General features: G+C 45.2%; 1 protein-coding gene across 7 annotated transcripts in view; it reads right to left on the minus strand.

The window, feature by feature from the left end:
• Positions 1-557: 557 nt before the first annotated feature.
• Positions 558-12,103, minus strand: part of RANBP17 (RAN binding protein 17) — a 306,922-nt gene continuing 295,376 nt past the window's right edge. For 5 of the 7 annotated variants that reach the window (XR_012029812.1, XM_072824186.1, XM_072824183.1 and 2 more), the window contains 3 exons: positions 4,905-5,003; positions 2,933-3,060; positions 558-972 (listed from right to left, as the gene is read on the minus strand). Coding sequence is in view for 5 of the 7 variants with exons in the window: in XM_072824186.1 (XP_072680287.1) it covers positions 876-972; positions 2,933-3,060; positions 4,905-5,003 (324 nt within the window). In the remaining 2 variants the exon portion in view is untranslated. Of the gene's footprint in view, positions 973-2,932; positions 3,061-4,904; positions 5,004-12,103 lie in introns of those variants that run through there. The other 2 variants (XM_072824184.1, XR_012029813.1) reach the window with 2 other exon arrangements.

Here is a 12,103-nt window from a genome sequence, read left to right on the forward strand (position 1 = left end):
CTTTGTCCTCTAAAAATCTGAACTTTAAGCACCTGTTTTGGGTGGCCCAAGGGGTCAGTGTTGCTTCGAATGTATATTCTAATTAGGCACCTTCAGCTTGTCTTAAAAGTTAAATGGAAGCAGAAGGATTGACTGGGTGCCAGCACCACCCAGCACCTCTTGCAGGGGCTACCCGACTCCTTCTGAAGGAATATCTCTGCAGGCAGTAATTGCACAGCTTAATTCTTCTAGACTGAACCACTTCAGATTTATGCCAGTGAAAAGCAAACGTTGTTTGTAAGTCATTTAATTGTGTTACTGTCTCTCAAGTTTATCAGATGCTGCTGAGGCCAAGAGGGCTGTGCGCTGTCCTGTGGGATGCTTCAGAGTGCTCCCAGGCTCGTTCTAAATGCCTACAGCTCAGAGACCCCCAACGCTGCTTCTTCCAGACTCATAACAAACTACTAATTTAACGGGTTCAAATGGTATTTGTCTCAACTCAGGGTGCATGTTGAAGGCTGAATCTCCAGCAAGAGTTCACGACCTTGATTACAGAGTACCATTAACTAGTACAGACGTGGGTTCAAACCTGGTTTATTAAGTTCTTTGGTTAAATATTGTTTCTACATCTTTTCGGAGCATTATAAGAACAAAGATAATGGTATTTTATAGAAAGACTGAAAACATCTTTCGCTTTTTCTGAGCAAAGACTGAATTTACATTGTGCACTATTATAAATTCTTACAGTTAGGCCAGACTTATAAAAAGGCAGGGCTTTTGTTGTTGTTTGTTTTGAAAAATAGATTCTCCTGGGCTAGCTAACATCACTGTCCTGGGACCCAGACGCACAAGAGTCTCTGGATAAAGGCTGCTTGGCACATGGTCAGGGAAGGTGGTCAGCTCATCATGTCCAGACTGCATGGCTCGCTGCTGCCATCATTCCGCAGGGCCTCCGCCACATCTCTTCTGAAGACGGACAGGTTCTGGGTGAACCTGTGGAAAAGGAAGAAAGGCCGAGGGCAGTGGCAAGGCTGAGGCTGTATGAGCCTCTGCACGAGAAAGCCACTGTGGAGCTCAGGACCTTGGAGAGCGCCCCGATCCTGTTTGAGCTCTTTCCCCCGCCTCCGCCGCTGCCACTACTGTTAAGCCACCAACACCACCCCTCCCCCACCCCCTTTCCCTTCCGGAAAACAAGGGTTACCACCAGATACACTTGGACCATTTTGAGGGGCGTATTTCGTGGGTGTACTATTTAAAACCTGTTTTTAAAAGTCAAATTACACATGGATGGTAAGGAATATAAAAAGAATCAAAGCTTATGTGCCAGGCACTGTTTTGAGTTTATTTTTATTTTTTTTAAACTTTTTTTTTTTTTTTTTTAAGATTTATTTATTCATTTAGAGAGAGAGAGAGGCAGAAACACAGGCAGAGGGAGAAGCGGGCTCCATGCAGGAAGCCCGACGCAGGACTCGATCTGGGGTCTCCAGGATCACACCCTGGGCTGCAGGCGGTGCTAAACAGCTGCGCCACCCGGGCTGCCCTGTTTTGAGTTTATATATAAATTCATTTAAGCACCACAAGTCTTCTCAAAGGTAGGTATTTGTATTCTCATTTTGCAGATGAGAAAACCATGCTAGATTACTTGGGTTCAAATCCTGACTCCACCCTTAGCTAGGTGATCTTGGATGAACACTTAACTTCTTGTCCAGGTACTCAACTTGAGTAGCTACCTCATGGGATTGTGCAAAGTGAGAATTTACCGAATCAGTTGGGACAATGCCTGTAAGTATTCAACATAATGCATGGCACATGGAAAGCCTCACTAGCTGTACTCACTTAAACAGGAGGGCTGTCACACATCATTTCACAGGGCAGCTCAGGGGGTGGTACTCAAATTCCCAAGCCTCAGGTGAAGCAATGTCCCCTCCTCAGGTACCTGTGGTGTCCCCATTCATTGAGTCTCTTCTGCAGGCCTCAGAGGTTGCCCCTCTGCCTGACAGAGGATTGTAGCATGGGATGAGTAGTCAAGAGTGTGTCTATGGAGCCTATAGGACTTGGTCTTGTATTGCCAGAGACCAGGCTAGGGACCCTACCACATGCGGCTGTGGTTACTAGGACTGATGCCTTGCACTTCAAATGATGAAGCATCTGAATATTACCAATTCTATTAAAGAATGGGGCAGGCAGCCCCCAACCCCCACCCGTTGTTTGTTATTGTCTATTTCTTCCATTAGAAACTCTGTAAAGCAAAACCTGGAACAATTAGTTCACCACTAGTGTCTTCAATGCCTGGCACATAGTAGATGCTCAATAAAATTTTGTGCTCTAAATAAATGAATGGATGAAAGTGTACCTGGTAAGTCTGGGTTCCTTTCATTTAGATCTCATTGGCAACTCTTAAAGGTCGGAAAGAGGGAGGAACTAATGTTTACTATGGCTCTTATGTCCTAGGCACTATGCTTCATTACATCCTGTCATTTAAGTGTCACCACCAGTTTTGTTGGTGAGAAAACGGAGGATCAGGGCAGCTGACTGCCTTATCCACTGCCACACAGCCTGTAGAGGGCAGGGATAAAATTTAAATTGGAGTCCATCTGACCTCAAAGCCTGTGCTTATTCAAATGCTGGGAAGCCTTTCCTTGACCTTCATAGTAGATCTGGGCTTTCCTTCTTTTGACCTTTGCAATGAGTTATATTTTATATCTTCTGTGGGACTGTAGAGTGTGTAAGGGCACAGGAATGCATTTCATTCATCTGTGCATCCCTATGCAGTGCCTAGGACTACATGTAGTGGTGCTTTAAAAAAAAAAAGCAAGTACCCAGGAATATTTATTGGATGGAAATAAACTGAGTCTAGGATTACGAGGTTTCACATCAATGTGTGAGCTGTGCTCAGCACGATGCTGTCATTCTCCACAAGCCAGAGATGCTGAGCTCACCAGGCAGTGCTTACCTGTCTCTGTTCTTGATGGACAGGTTCTGCTCCACTCCTTCCATCAGGTTCCTGAAGCACTGGGCCAGGACCTCCTGCTTGGGGAGAGGCTGGCTGTTTATCAGGCTTGCCCTCAGTTCACTGAAATACTGTGGGGAGACAGAACAGCCTCAGGGCCCTGACTCCAAACCTGGGCCCCCAGGGAGCTGGGGGGAGGGTCTCAGTGTTCCTCACTCTCAGAGAAGTCTCGGTCCAGGCCCACTTTGAATGTTAAGCCTTCAGAGAAAACCAAGGCAAGAGATACCTTTCTAGGTATAAACTGTACTGTTCCTTCTCAAAGAAATCTCTTGCGATGATTGTTCTACTGTTACAGAACAATTGGGGTCCTCTGTGGGGGACCGAGCACATGAAGGCCGTCCTGATTCTCATCTCCACTCATCACAGAAAGGATGAAAGAGGAAGTTCTTCCCCTCATCTAAAGCCGAGGGGAAGGACTTAAGAGGGAGAACTTGGGGTAACTGGAGGAGAGACCCAGGGCTCTCTCAGGCTGCGTCATTGTCCAGGGCTTTAGTGACTCACTCCTCACACGTGCCCGGACTTTGTCACACGTCCCTGTCCCCTGGGTTAGGCGGGGTGGGGTCGCTTTGCTGAGGTGGGGCGGTAGGGGGGCTTGCTTTGTTCTGGGAGGGCCTTAAGGCACGAAGAAATGTACCTGTCATACCTAGTCACAAAGAACTGCACACCCCTTCTCTTCTGCTGGGGTCTGCAGGCTTTTATACACACACAAGCTCTCACGCGACACACAGCCCCTGATCACTGGAAACAGCTTAATTTCAGCACAAAGACAACATTTTGCCAGTCATGTGTTTATCCTTCCAAGCCCAAACAGCTTGATATTTAATTTCCATCATACATTAAAACAGCCCACATCAAAAACACACATAATTAATATGTAGTCAGACTAATACTTAAATACTATATATCAGAGGCATTACGCTTAAACCACAGTGTCTTCCTGAACAAGATTGGGAATGCACAAAACTACTTATTTTTCCCTTTTATAATGATGCAGTGACTCACACCAAATAGAAAATTATTAGTTTTTCATCCCAAACCATGAAATATTGCCTCCATCAGTAAAGTATAATATTGTGATGTCATAAGCTTTTTCTAAACACTGAATTTGCCCTTATTCCCTCTCAATCATTTTAAAAGAACTGCTCTCTTTTATAGAGCTTGGATTTAAATCACAATAACACCGAGGGAAGATGAATGACAGTGCTATTGAATGTGGCTAAAATTGGATACTTCAGCACAGGTGAATGATGAGACAGCTCTTCTCTTTTTGATATATTTTCTTCTTCTATTAGTTTCCTTCCAAGGCTGGGATTTCAGTTTGAATTTTAATGTATGCGGCTGCCTCTAATCTCACTGTCTTTCTCCCCAGTACTATCTTATTGTATAGACAATTCATTCTCCTGAGCAGTAATGCACTGTTCCTACTGACTGCTGGGGAGACAGGGGTGGGGTCAAGAAGCTGGAGGGCCTGGGAGGACGCCCAGGGTGGCGAGTGGACTTAGAAGCTGGAGACTTGTGCTCTCAGATGAAGGGTGCTTGAGTCCCTGAGGGGACTACTATCGTGTAGGTTAGTGGGGACCCCAAATAGAAGAGGGAGCCAAACAAGGAGCAAAAAGATTTGTAGCTCAGAATTCCCCTGGAAATAGGGAAGGGGAGTGAGGGTGAGCTTGAAGCACTACTGAGCAAAACACCTGCACGATGACTAATGGGGGTGTTAGATTCCAGAAGTGCTGCTCTTGAGGCCTCCAATGATCTGAGGCCTTTGGGGGAATATGGCCTTGCCCCTGAGTGCTCAAGGTCCCAGCTCAAGCTCTGTTGGTTCTTCTGTTCTTCTTGGCACAGCTTGGTCTGGTGTCTGACTTCTCCCTCCCCGCCAACTACCACCTCCTGTGGACCTTCCTGTAATCACACTCACCTTCTCGTTGAGCAGGATGAGCCCCAGAAGAGGCCTGGACACTGACCACTGGTTCCGACAGTCTTCAAAGACAATGATGTTCATGAGGACAGACATCATCTAGAAGACAGAGTCCAATGAAGACCTTGGCTCAGAGGTCTCCCCAATCTCAGGTCTTTTATGGGCTCACCTTCTACCCTTACATCCTGCCAACAGCCATGAGGACTCCTCCTGGACAAAGAGCTTTGACTCTGTAAGCCTCTAATGCTGGGGACTCTTGGCCAAGAATCCCAGCTCCCTGAGGAAGAGTTACTACCACCAAAAGCTTTGGTGAGAACCTTCTGGGTGGGCAGAAGTCAGAAGTTACAGAGCTAAGAGGAGCAGTCTCTGCCTTTCAACCCTGCTATGCTTTCCTCCATGTAAGTAGCCAGGTAAAAGCCCAGCTCGCCTTCCTTCCTGACTCTCACTTCACCAGAGGTCAAGTTATAGAGGGACAACACCTCTTAGAGGGAAGGAGAAATGGGACATGTTCCATGTGACCTCAGAATATCCTGTTCCCTGCGGGTTCAGGCACATTTGTTCTTCATTCACTAATTCACTCACTTACTTGCTTTGCTTTTATTTATTTTTGTTTTGAAAAAAACTTTTTAAACATCTTATTTATTTATTCATGAGAGACACAGGGAGAGAGAGAAAGAGAGAGGCAGAGACATAGGCAGAGGGAGAAGCAGGCTCCACTCAGGGAGCCTGATGTGGGACACGATCCCGGGACTCCAGGATCACGCCCTGGGCCGGAGGCAGGCGCCAAACCACTGAGCCACCCAAGGATCCCCCTGCTTTGCTTTTACATGTACATACTCATCCATCCTAAATTCAAAGTCTGCAAGACACATAAGGGAGGTAAGATAACAGGCGTCTACTGCAACCTCTGTTCTGGAGGAACTAGAAGCATCCTGGGGCAGAGCACAGAGAGATACCCAGAAATCAGGCTGGGCCAAGTGCAGTGGGCTAGCAGCAGATGGAGGAATGCTTCTGGATCTTTGAGGAGATGACAGGGAAGATTCCATAGAGAAGGTGCGGTTTAAGGAGAACATCATAAATTTGTTGTAAGCAGAGAAAGCAGTGAAAAAAGAGGTTTGGAAAAAAACAGAGTGTGGCTGGAGAGAAGGGACGGGGTCCAGAGAAGCCAGACGCCAGGGCCAGGCTGGTAGGTCATGCTGGTGAGCCTGGACTTCATCCTGAAAAAGTGGGAGCCCATGATGGGTTTGTGGCAAAGGAGAGACACGTGCAGATCTGCACTTAAGCAAGATCCCCCTGGGGACAAGCATAATATGTATGGCTGTGGGTGACTTAAAGGAGGAAGGCCAGGGTTGGGGCTGCAGGGGTTGGGCCAGTGGCAGTGAAGTGAGCTTCGCTCCCCTGCATGGAGCTGACGGTACACTTGCCTTTCCTTGGACTCTTTACCTCCCATCTCTAGTCCCGGTTCCACAGCACCAGAGCTCCTGTCCTCCAGAGAGTACAAGGGAAGTGGCAGTCATGTTGCAGAGCTACCACCCACATGACCCAACTGGGCTTTGGTGAAGTCTGCTCTTGTCCTCTGGCACTTCTGCAATCCAATCTGCCCAGTGATCTCAGGCCAGTTACAGAAGCTCTCCCTCTCTGTGTCAGTTTCATTAGCTATCAAGAGGGAAATAATAATCTAGCACAAGAATGCTCTGAGAATCAAATGAGATGGTGGAAATAAAAAGTGTTGCAGAGAGTAAAGAGTGCCATAAAGATTTAAGGTATATGATAACAAGAGTAATGAGCATCTTTGTAGCTTGAAACATCTGCCATCCTATTCATCATCATCATCCTAACAGTGAGGCTGGTTGCAGATGAAATCTGCCAATTCCACATTTACTGTATGTCCAGTCTCTCTGGGGAGAGGCTAGGTCTTAAGCCTGCCACGTTGAACATCCCTTGGAGATTACACATTTCCATGTACAATCTGACAAGCCACCCAAAGTCTTAGAGCCACAAATTAAATTGACAACCAAAACTAACAGATCTATGGAGACAGTCTAAAATATTATGGGCTTCACAATCTGAAGGCAGAATGGATATTTTAATGGAAAAGATTAAAGTTAGAGGCACCAAACTCCTCCAGTAACTGACAAAGCATCCTGAAGTGATGTGCCAATTACTTTATACGGTTCTCCCGTGGATTCATTTGTCTGAATGCATGTATTTATGTCTGTAATAAGTAAGGAGATGTTTGAATAAAATGCTTTTCTAAAAATAAAGTTGGCTAAAATGTCTGATTTAAAATTTTTTTTTTTACTCTTCTGGAAAAAGGGAGATCAGTGAACAAATCTGCTCAAGTGGTATTGATGTAGCAGCTCATTTCCAGAACTCTTTTTTTTTTTTCCCTAATAATCCAAAAGGGTTTGGGGGAAAAAGCACAAGCAATGTGGTGAATTCCTTTGGAGAAGCTCCCCCATCCCACTCTGGAAGAATACTGGGTGAAATGCTTAAGTACAGAATCCTGTTCCAGGTAGTGCAAAATCTCTGGTAGAAGGCTCTCTGTGCTTAATGACACGAACACCTGAACACTGAAAGGAGAACCCTTGGCCACTCTGCAGCAGTGCACCCCAGCCTGCATGGAGTCACACAGCACCACAGGACTTAGTACAAGGAGTCCTATGAGCAGGGCCCCCACTCCCCCAACTTCTGCTCACTTCCTCTCCTGTTATAGGACGGCTGGCATGACCATTTCAGATTTGCCCAACCAAGGCTACATTTTCCAGGCCTTGGTCCAAAACATACACATTATCCACTGTATTATCTCAAGGAGCTCTTCTACTCTACCAGGGAAGGGATCATTTGGGAAGAGGAGTTGTGTGGCTTGGTCCACTTAGAAAAAACCATAATCCACAATGCTTCAGCACTTTCTCCTTTCTTCTTCCCACAAGCTTCGGCATGAGTTTGTAGGAAATGTCTCTCAGTGAAACAAAATCAGCATGGTGTGGTAGGGACGGGTTTTGGAGCCAGTCAGGAATGAGGCCAAATCTGGCCTTGCCACTTACCTAACCTAGGATGCTGGGCAAGTCATTCACTTCTCTGAGCCTTTATTTCCATACATATAAAATGAGAGATTATAGGAACTACTCTGAAGGGCTGCTATGAGGACTGACTTCCTTCATCTGTGTCAAACATTTTGTACTGCCTGCCACATAGTAGGCACTCAATAATTACTAGCAACTATGGTTTCCCTCTGTGGTGTGAACTAATGGAATTTCAGGGCTCAGGGAATCACCCCATTTCATGTCTTGATTATGTCCAGATAAATGAGATTACAGTCTCCTCACAATTATCTAACATCACTGAGAGTTGCAGTCAAAAAATAAGCCACCATAGGAAATAGTCCCCAAACCATCCATATTTGGTCTGGCACATGAATTAGCATGGAGTCTGAATAACAATGTTTCTGCTGTTCTGAAAACTTGTCATCTTCCAAGTCAAACACAAAGCTACTACAAATACCTGACCTGGAAAGGTAAGACAAAGTAATGTGTCATCTGGATCTCTGTTCGCCCCTTGGCCCCTCTCCTATGCTTCCACTCTAAGACGCTTTGGGCACAAGCCTGAAGCACAGTGGGCCCTGCAACCCAGATATGCTGGTCACACTCTCCCAGTGGCAAGGTGGTGACCACACGCTCTCGCATCAGGAGCTTCCTGTTCACCTCCTGCTGATGTAGAATAAGCAAAGATGTGGTTTGTACTGAATGCTTTGCTGCTACATGGTGAGCGTGTACACTAAGGAAGTTGGAGGCTCAGTGGTAGAAGCTGTGCAGAGCAGGATGGCTGCAGTCACATGGCCCAAGTGAGTGCACGGTGATGACTGGTAGTGAGACTAGTCTGTAAACCCCGGGGTACTGCGACCATGAGGGACTGTTCTCTGTTTCCCTGGTGCCCGGCATGGCATCTGGCACATACCAGAAGCTTAGAAAATAATACCTGAATAAAAGAATGAATACATGAATGAATGAATGGGAAAGGATGAATGAACTATCAACAGTGAAAGTATAAAGAGCTGAAGAACATTTTGAAAAGGGATTGTATAAAAAACAGAGAGTTCTAGCTTCAATCTCTGGCTAACAACCGAAATGGGTAAATACCTAAATTAGTACACCGTTCATTTCCAAGGCTCTTGCCTCTGTGTGCAGAGCCTGAGAACCGTCCTAAGCCCCTGGTGTCCCTCCAGCCAGCAGCTCCTGGGGAGAACCCTCGGGGGCGCTACCAAGGCTGAAGGCTAATCCACGGTCTTCTCTACCCACCAGCACTTGCACCTAAGAGAAGCCGTGCCCGATGAGTCTTCTCATTGCCCAACTGTCCTAACAGTTGTTGCTTATGGAGAGCCTTCTGGGTGCTCAGCACTCTGTTTGGCACATGCATATGCTGTCTCTAACCCTCAGCTAAACTTGAAGGAGGCATTATCATCACTCTGTAGACTAAGGATCTGAGGTCCCCAGTCAGTAAGTTGCTTGTATGAGGCATCAGGCTACCAGCTATCAGGATGTGAGGGACAACCCAGGTTTGCGCATGGGTCTGCCTGGTGCCGGAGGCCATGCCTGCTCCATCACGCCAGCCTGCTGCCTGCCACTGTTGGGCTGTCCGCAAACACAGCAGTGGTGATGGGGCAGTGTGTCTGGCTCCTGCTGTGGACTGCTGGAGCACTGATGCTGGGGGAGGGAGGCTCACTTCTGGGCATGGCTCATTTGGGCACCTTCCCAGGTATGATGCCCGCATACGTCTCCCCTGCTCAGCCCCCCTGCCACCTGCTGAAGAGTCAGGCAGCTGCTGCAATCCCTGCAATTAGAATCCAGGGCAGCAATTCCTAGAGAGTTTGCAGATCTTCCTGCCTCCTACCTAAAGCTTGTATAAATGTGGTTAATGTATTTTCAGACTCTCAAGATGAACAACTGTAGACATAATTAATAGATTGTCTCTGGAAAATGGTCCATTGAATGTTTTTCTAAAAATAACAATTTCCCTCCCACCAAAAGTACCATGTACACAGTAATTTAAATTAACATCGTTGAAAACATTAGTAAATTAAGATAATTTCCTTTGAGTTACAATGTTCCCTACAAGGTGAACACTTTTCACTGTCAGTGTTCTTAGAGCATATTGAATAATGTAACTAAAAACTATTCCACAGAGTTCTAAGAAATAACTCTAACCCTCCTTCTGGCTCCCGGCCTATATCAGAAAGACAAGAACCTGAACCTGGAATGATGCTATGAGCCCTGACACTGCAGGGATCAAAGCCTTGGTCTAGTGAGGGAAATCCAGCTCTTTCATCTCTAGCCTAGCCTCTTCTTTCAGGGTCATGTTCATTTCAGGTATACTGCAACTCTGCTGCCTGTTGATTGGGGATATGGAAGATGGGAATGGGATAAGAGTCATCTGTCTTGTCTGAAAGATGGTAGAAAGGGGGCCTGAGAAGGAGGCTTTGATTTGACAAAAGAAGGACAGCTAGAGAAAAGGTGAGGGCCATGGATGAAGCCTCCCTGTGTCTGAATCTAAATGGGAGTGGGGGAGGAAGACAAAGCAAGGATGGTCAGGGTTGTGCCCAAGATGGTGTATCTGCAGAATGAGGGGTCTTAATCCATTAGGTAAGGAGCCTTAATGGGAGAGGAGTAGAATATAAAATTATCTGCATCTCTGGCCAAGCTAGATTGTTTTTGATTTTGATACAATGAGCTGATGATATTTTGAGGAGCGACCAATGATAAATGGACCCAAAACTGAAGAGCTGCTCCTGAGTCTCTGGAATCTCTTGGTACATGTAATTGGCCTTTCAGAAGCCCAGGAAGACAGGAGCGGGAAGGTTGGCCCTAGCTCAAAGCAACGAAATAAAAACAGGATTGCCTGGATAGTGCAGTAGGATCTGAAAAGGCAGAGAAACCTCTTACCCAGCTCCACAGTAATTTCTCTGGAGCCCCATGCCCAGGATGGAGATCCAGGATCTGAGAGAACCTGAATGCTGCCGAAGGAGGAAAAGCTTCCAGGTTCTCAGTGCTTGTGGAAGTAAGGGAGTTACTGTCATTACCGAGTGCTGTTCCTGAGGCCACGTGCACAGCAGATATTGAAATGTGATCCTCCTCAAATTAGATACTACTCATCTTTAGGGAAAAAGAATCAATTGTTCTCTTCGTCTGCTGTCGACTGATGTGATATTAGCGGAATGTTATGAAAAATGAAAGCAATAGACAAATAAGCATATATTTTCCTGCCTGGATTAACTAAGCCTCACCATCTATGTTACATTAAATCTTTTAATATCTGTACATATTAAGCGCTTTCCTAAATACCTATTGTGTCTTTACAGCATAATAATAGTACCAAGTATTTAGCACTTTAAATGAAAAAAAAAATCGAACAAAATGCAAGATACAGTGAGCCTCTTTTTTTTTTTTTTTTTTTTAAAGAAATGAGATTGCAATCAATTATAGGTGACCCATTCTCCTTTGGAAAGTCATTTGGGAGTCCTGCCTACTTGGCCTTTACAGAATACTAGTTTTGCTCTTGAAGTAAAAAAAAAAAAAAAAAAAAAAAAAGCAAAAAATCCTTTTACCAATAAAGGTATTGCAGGACTGGTTAACTAAGCTGTTTTTGGTCCTGAATTAGCAGTGCGTATTTCCACATCTAATCCAACATCACTCTCTTCCCCGACCCCCTCCTACACAAAGTTAAAGGATGCTTTTTCTCCAAGTGATAAACTGCCTAGGATATTAAAAAACACCTCTTTCATCCACTGTAAAATCTAAGGAAATACACAACCTAGTTTTGCTGGTGTCTCAATTTTCTCCATTATCAACATTACCCCTAGTTCTGAAAACATTCATTTTAATCATAGTTTATTGGGGAAAGAATTACCTGCCAGTCTTCTGGCTTATAAGAAAGAAGATAAAGTTGGGATGAAACTTCAGGATTAATTAATTGAAAGTACTGCATGTAATGCCTCTACTCTGAACGTTACAGTGCACATCACAATGAAAACAGTTTTATTTTCCATGGTTGAAATAAATTATAATAAATAATTCATTTCAATGGCAGAGATGTACTGGAGAGCAAGAGCAACAAAATTGACTATGCTACACTGTGAGTCTCATTCTTGAATCTTCATTATCCATTTGAAACTTTTTACGAGTAGTAAATCATATTTCAAGTGG

This window comes from Canis lupus, chromosome 4 (assembly GCF_048164855.1).
Source record: "Canis lupus baileyi chromosome 4, mCanLup2.hap1, whole genome shotgun sequence".
NCBI lineage: Eukaryota > Metazoa > Chordata > Mammalia > Carnivora > Canidae > Canis > Canis lupus.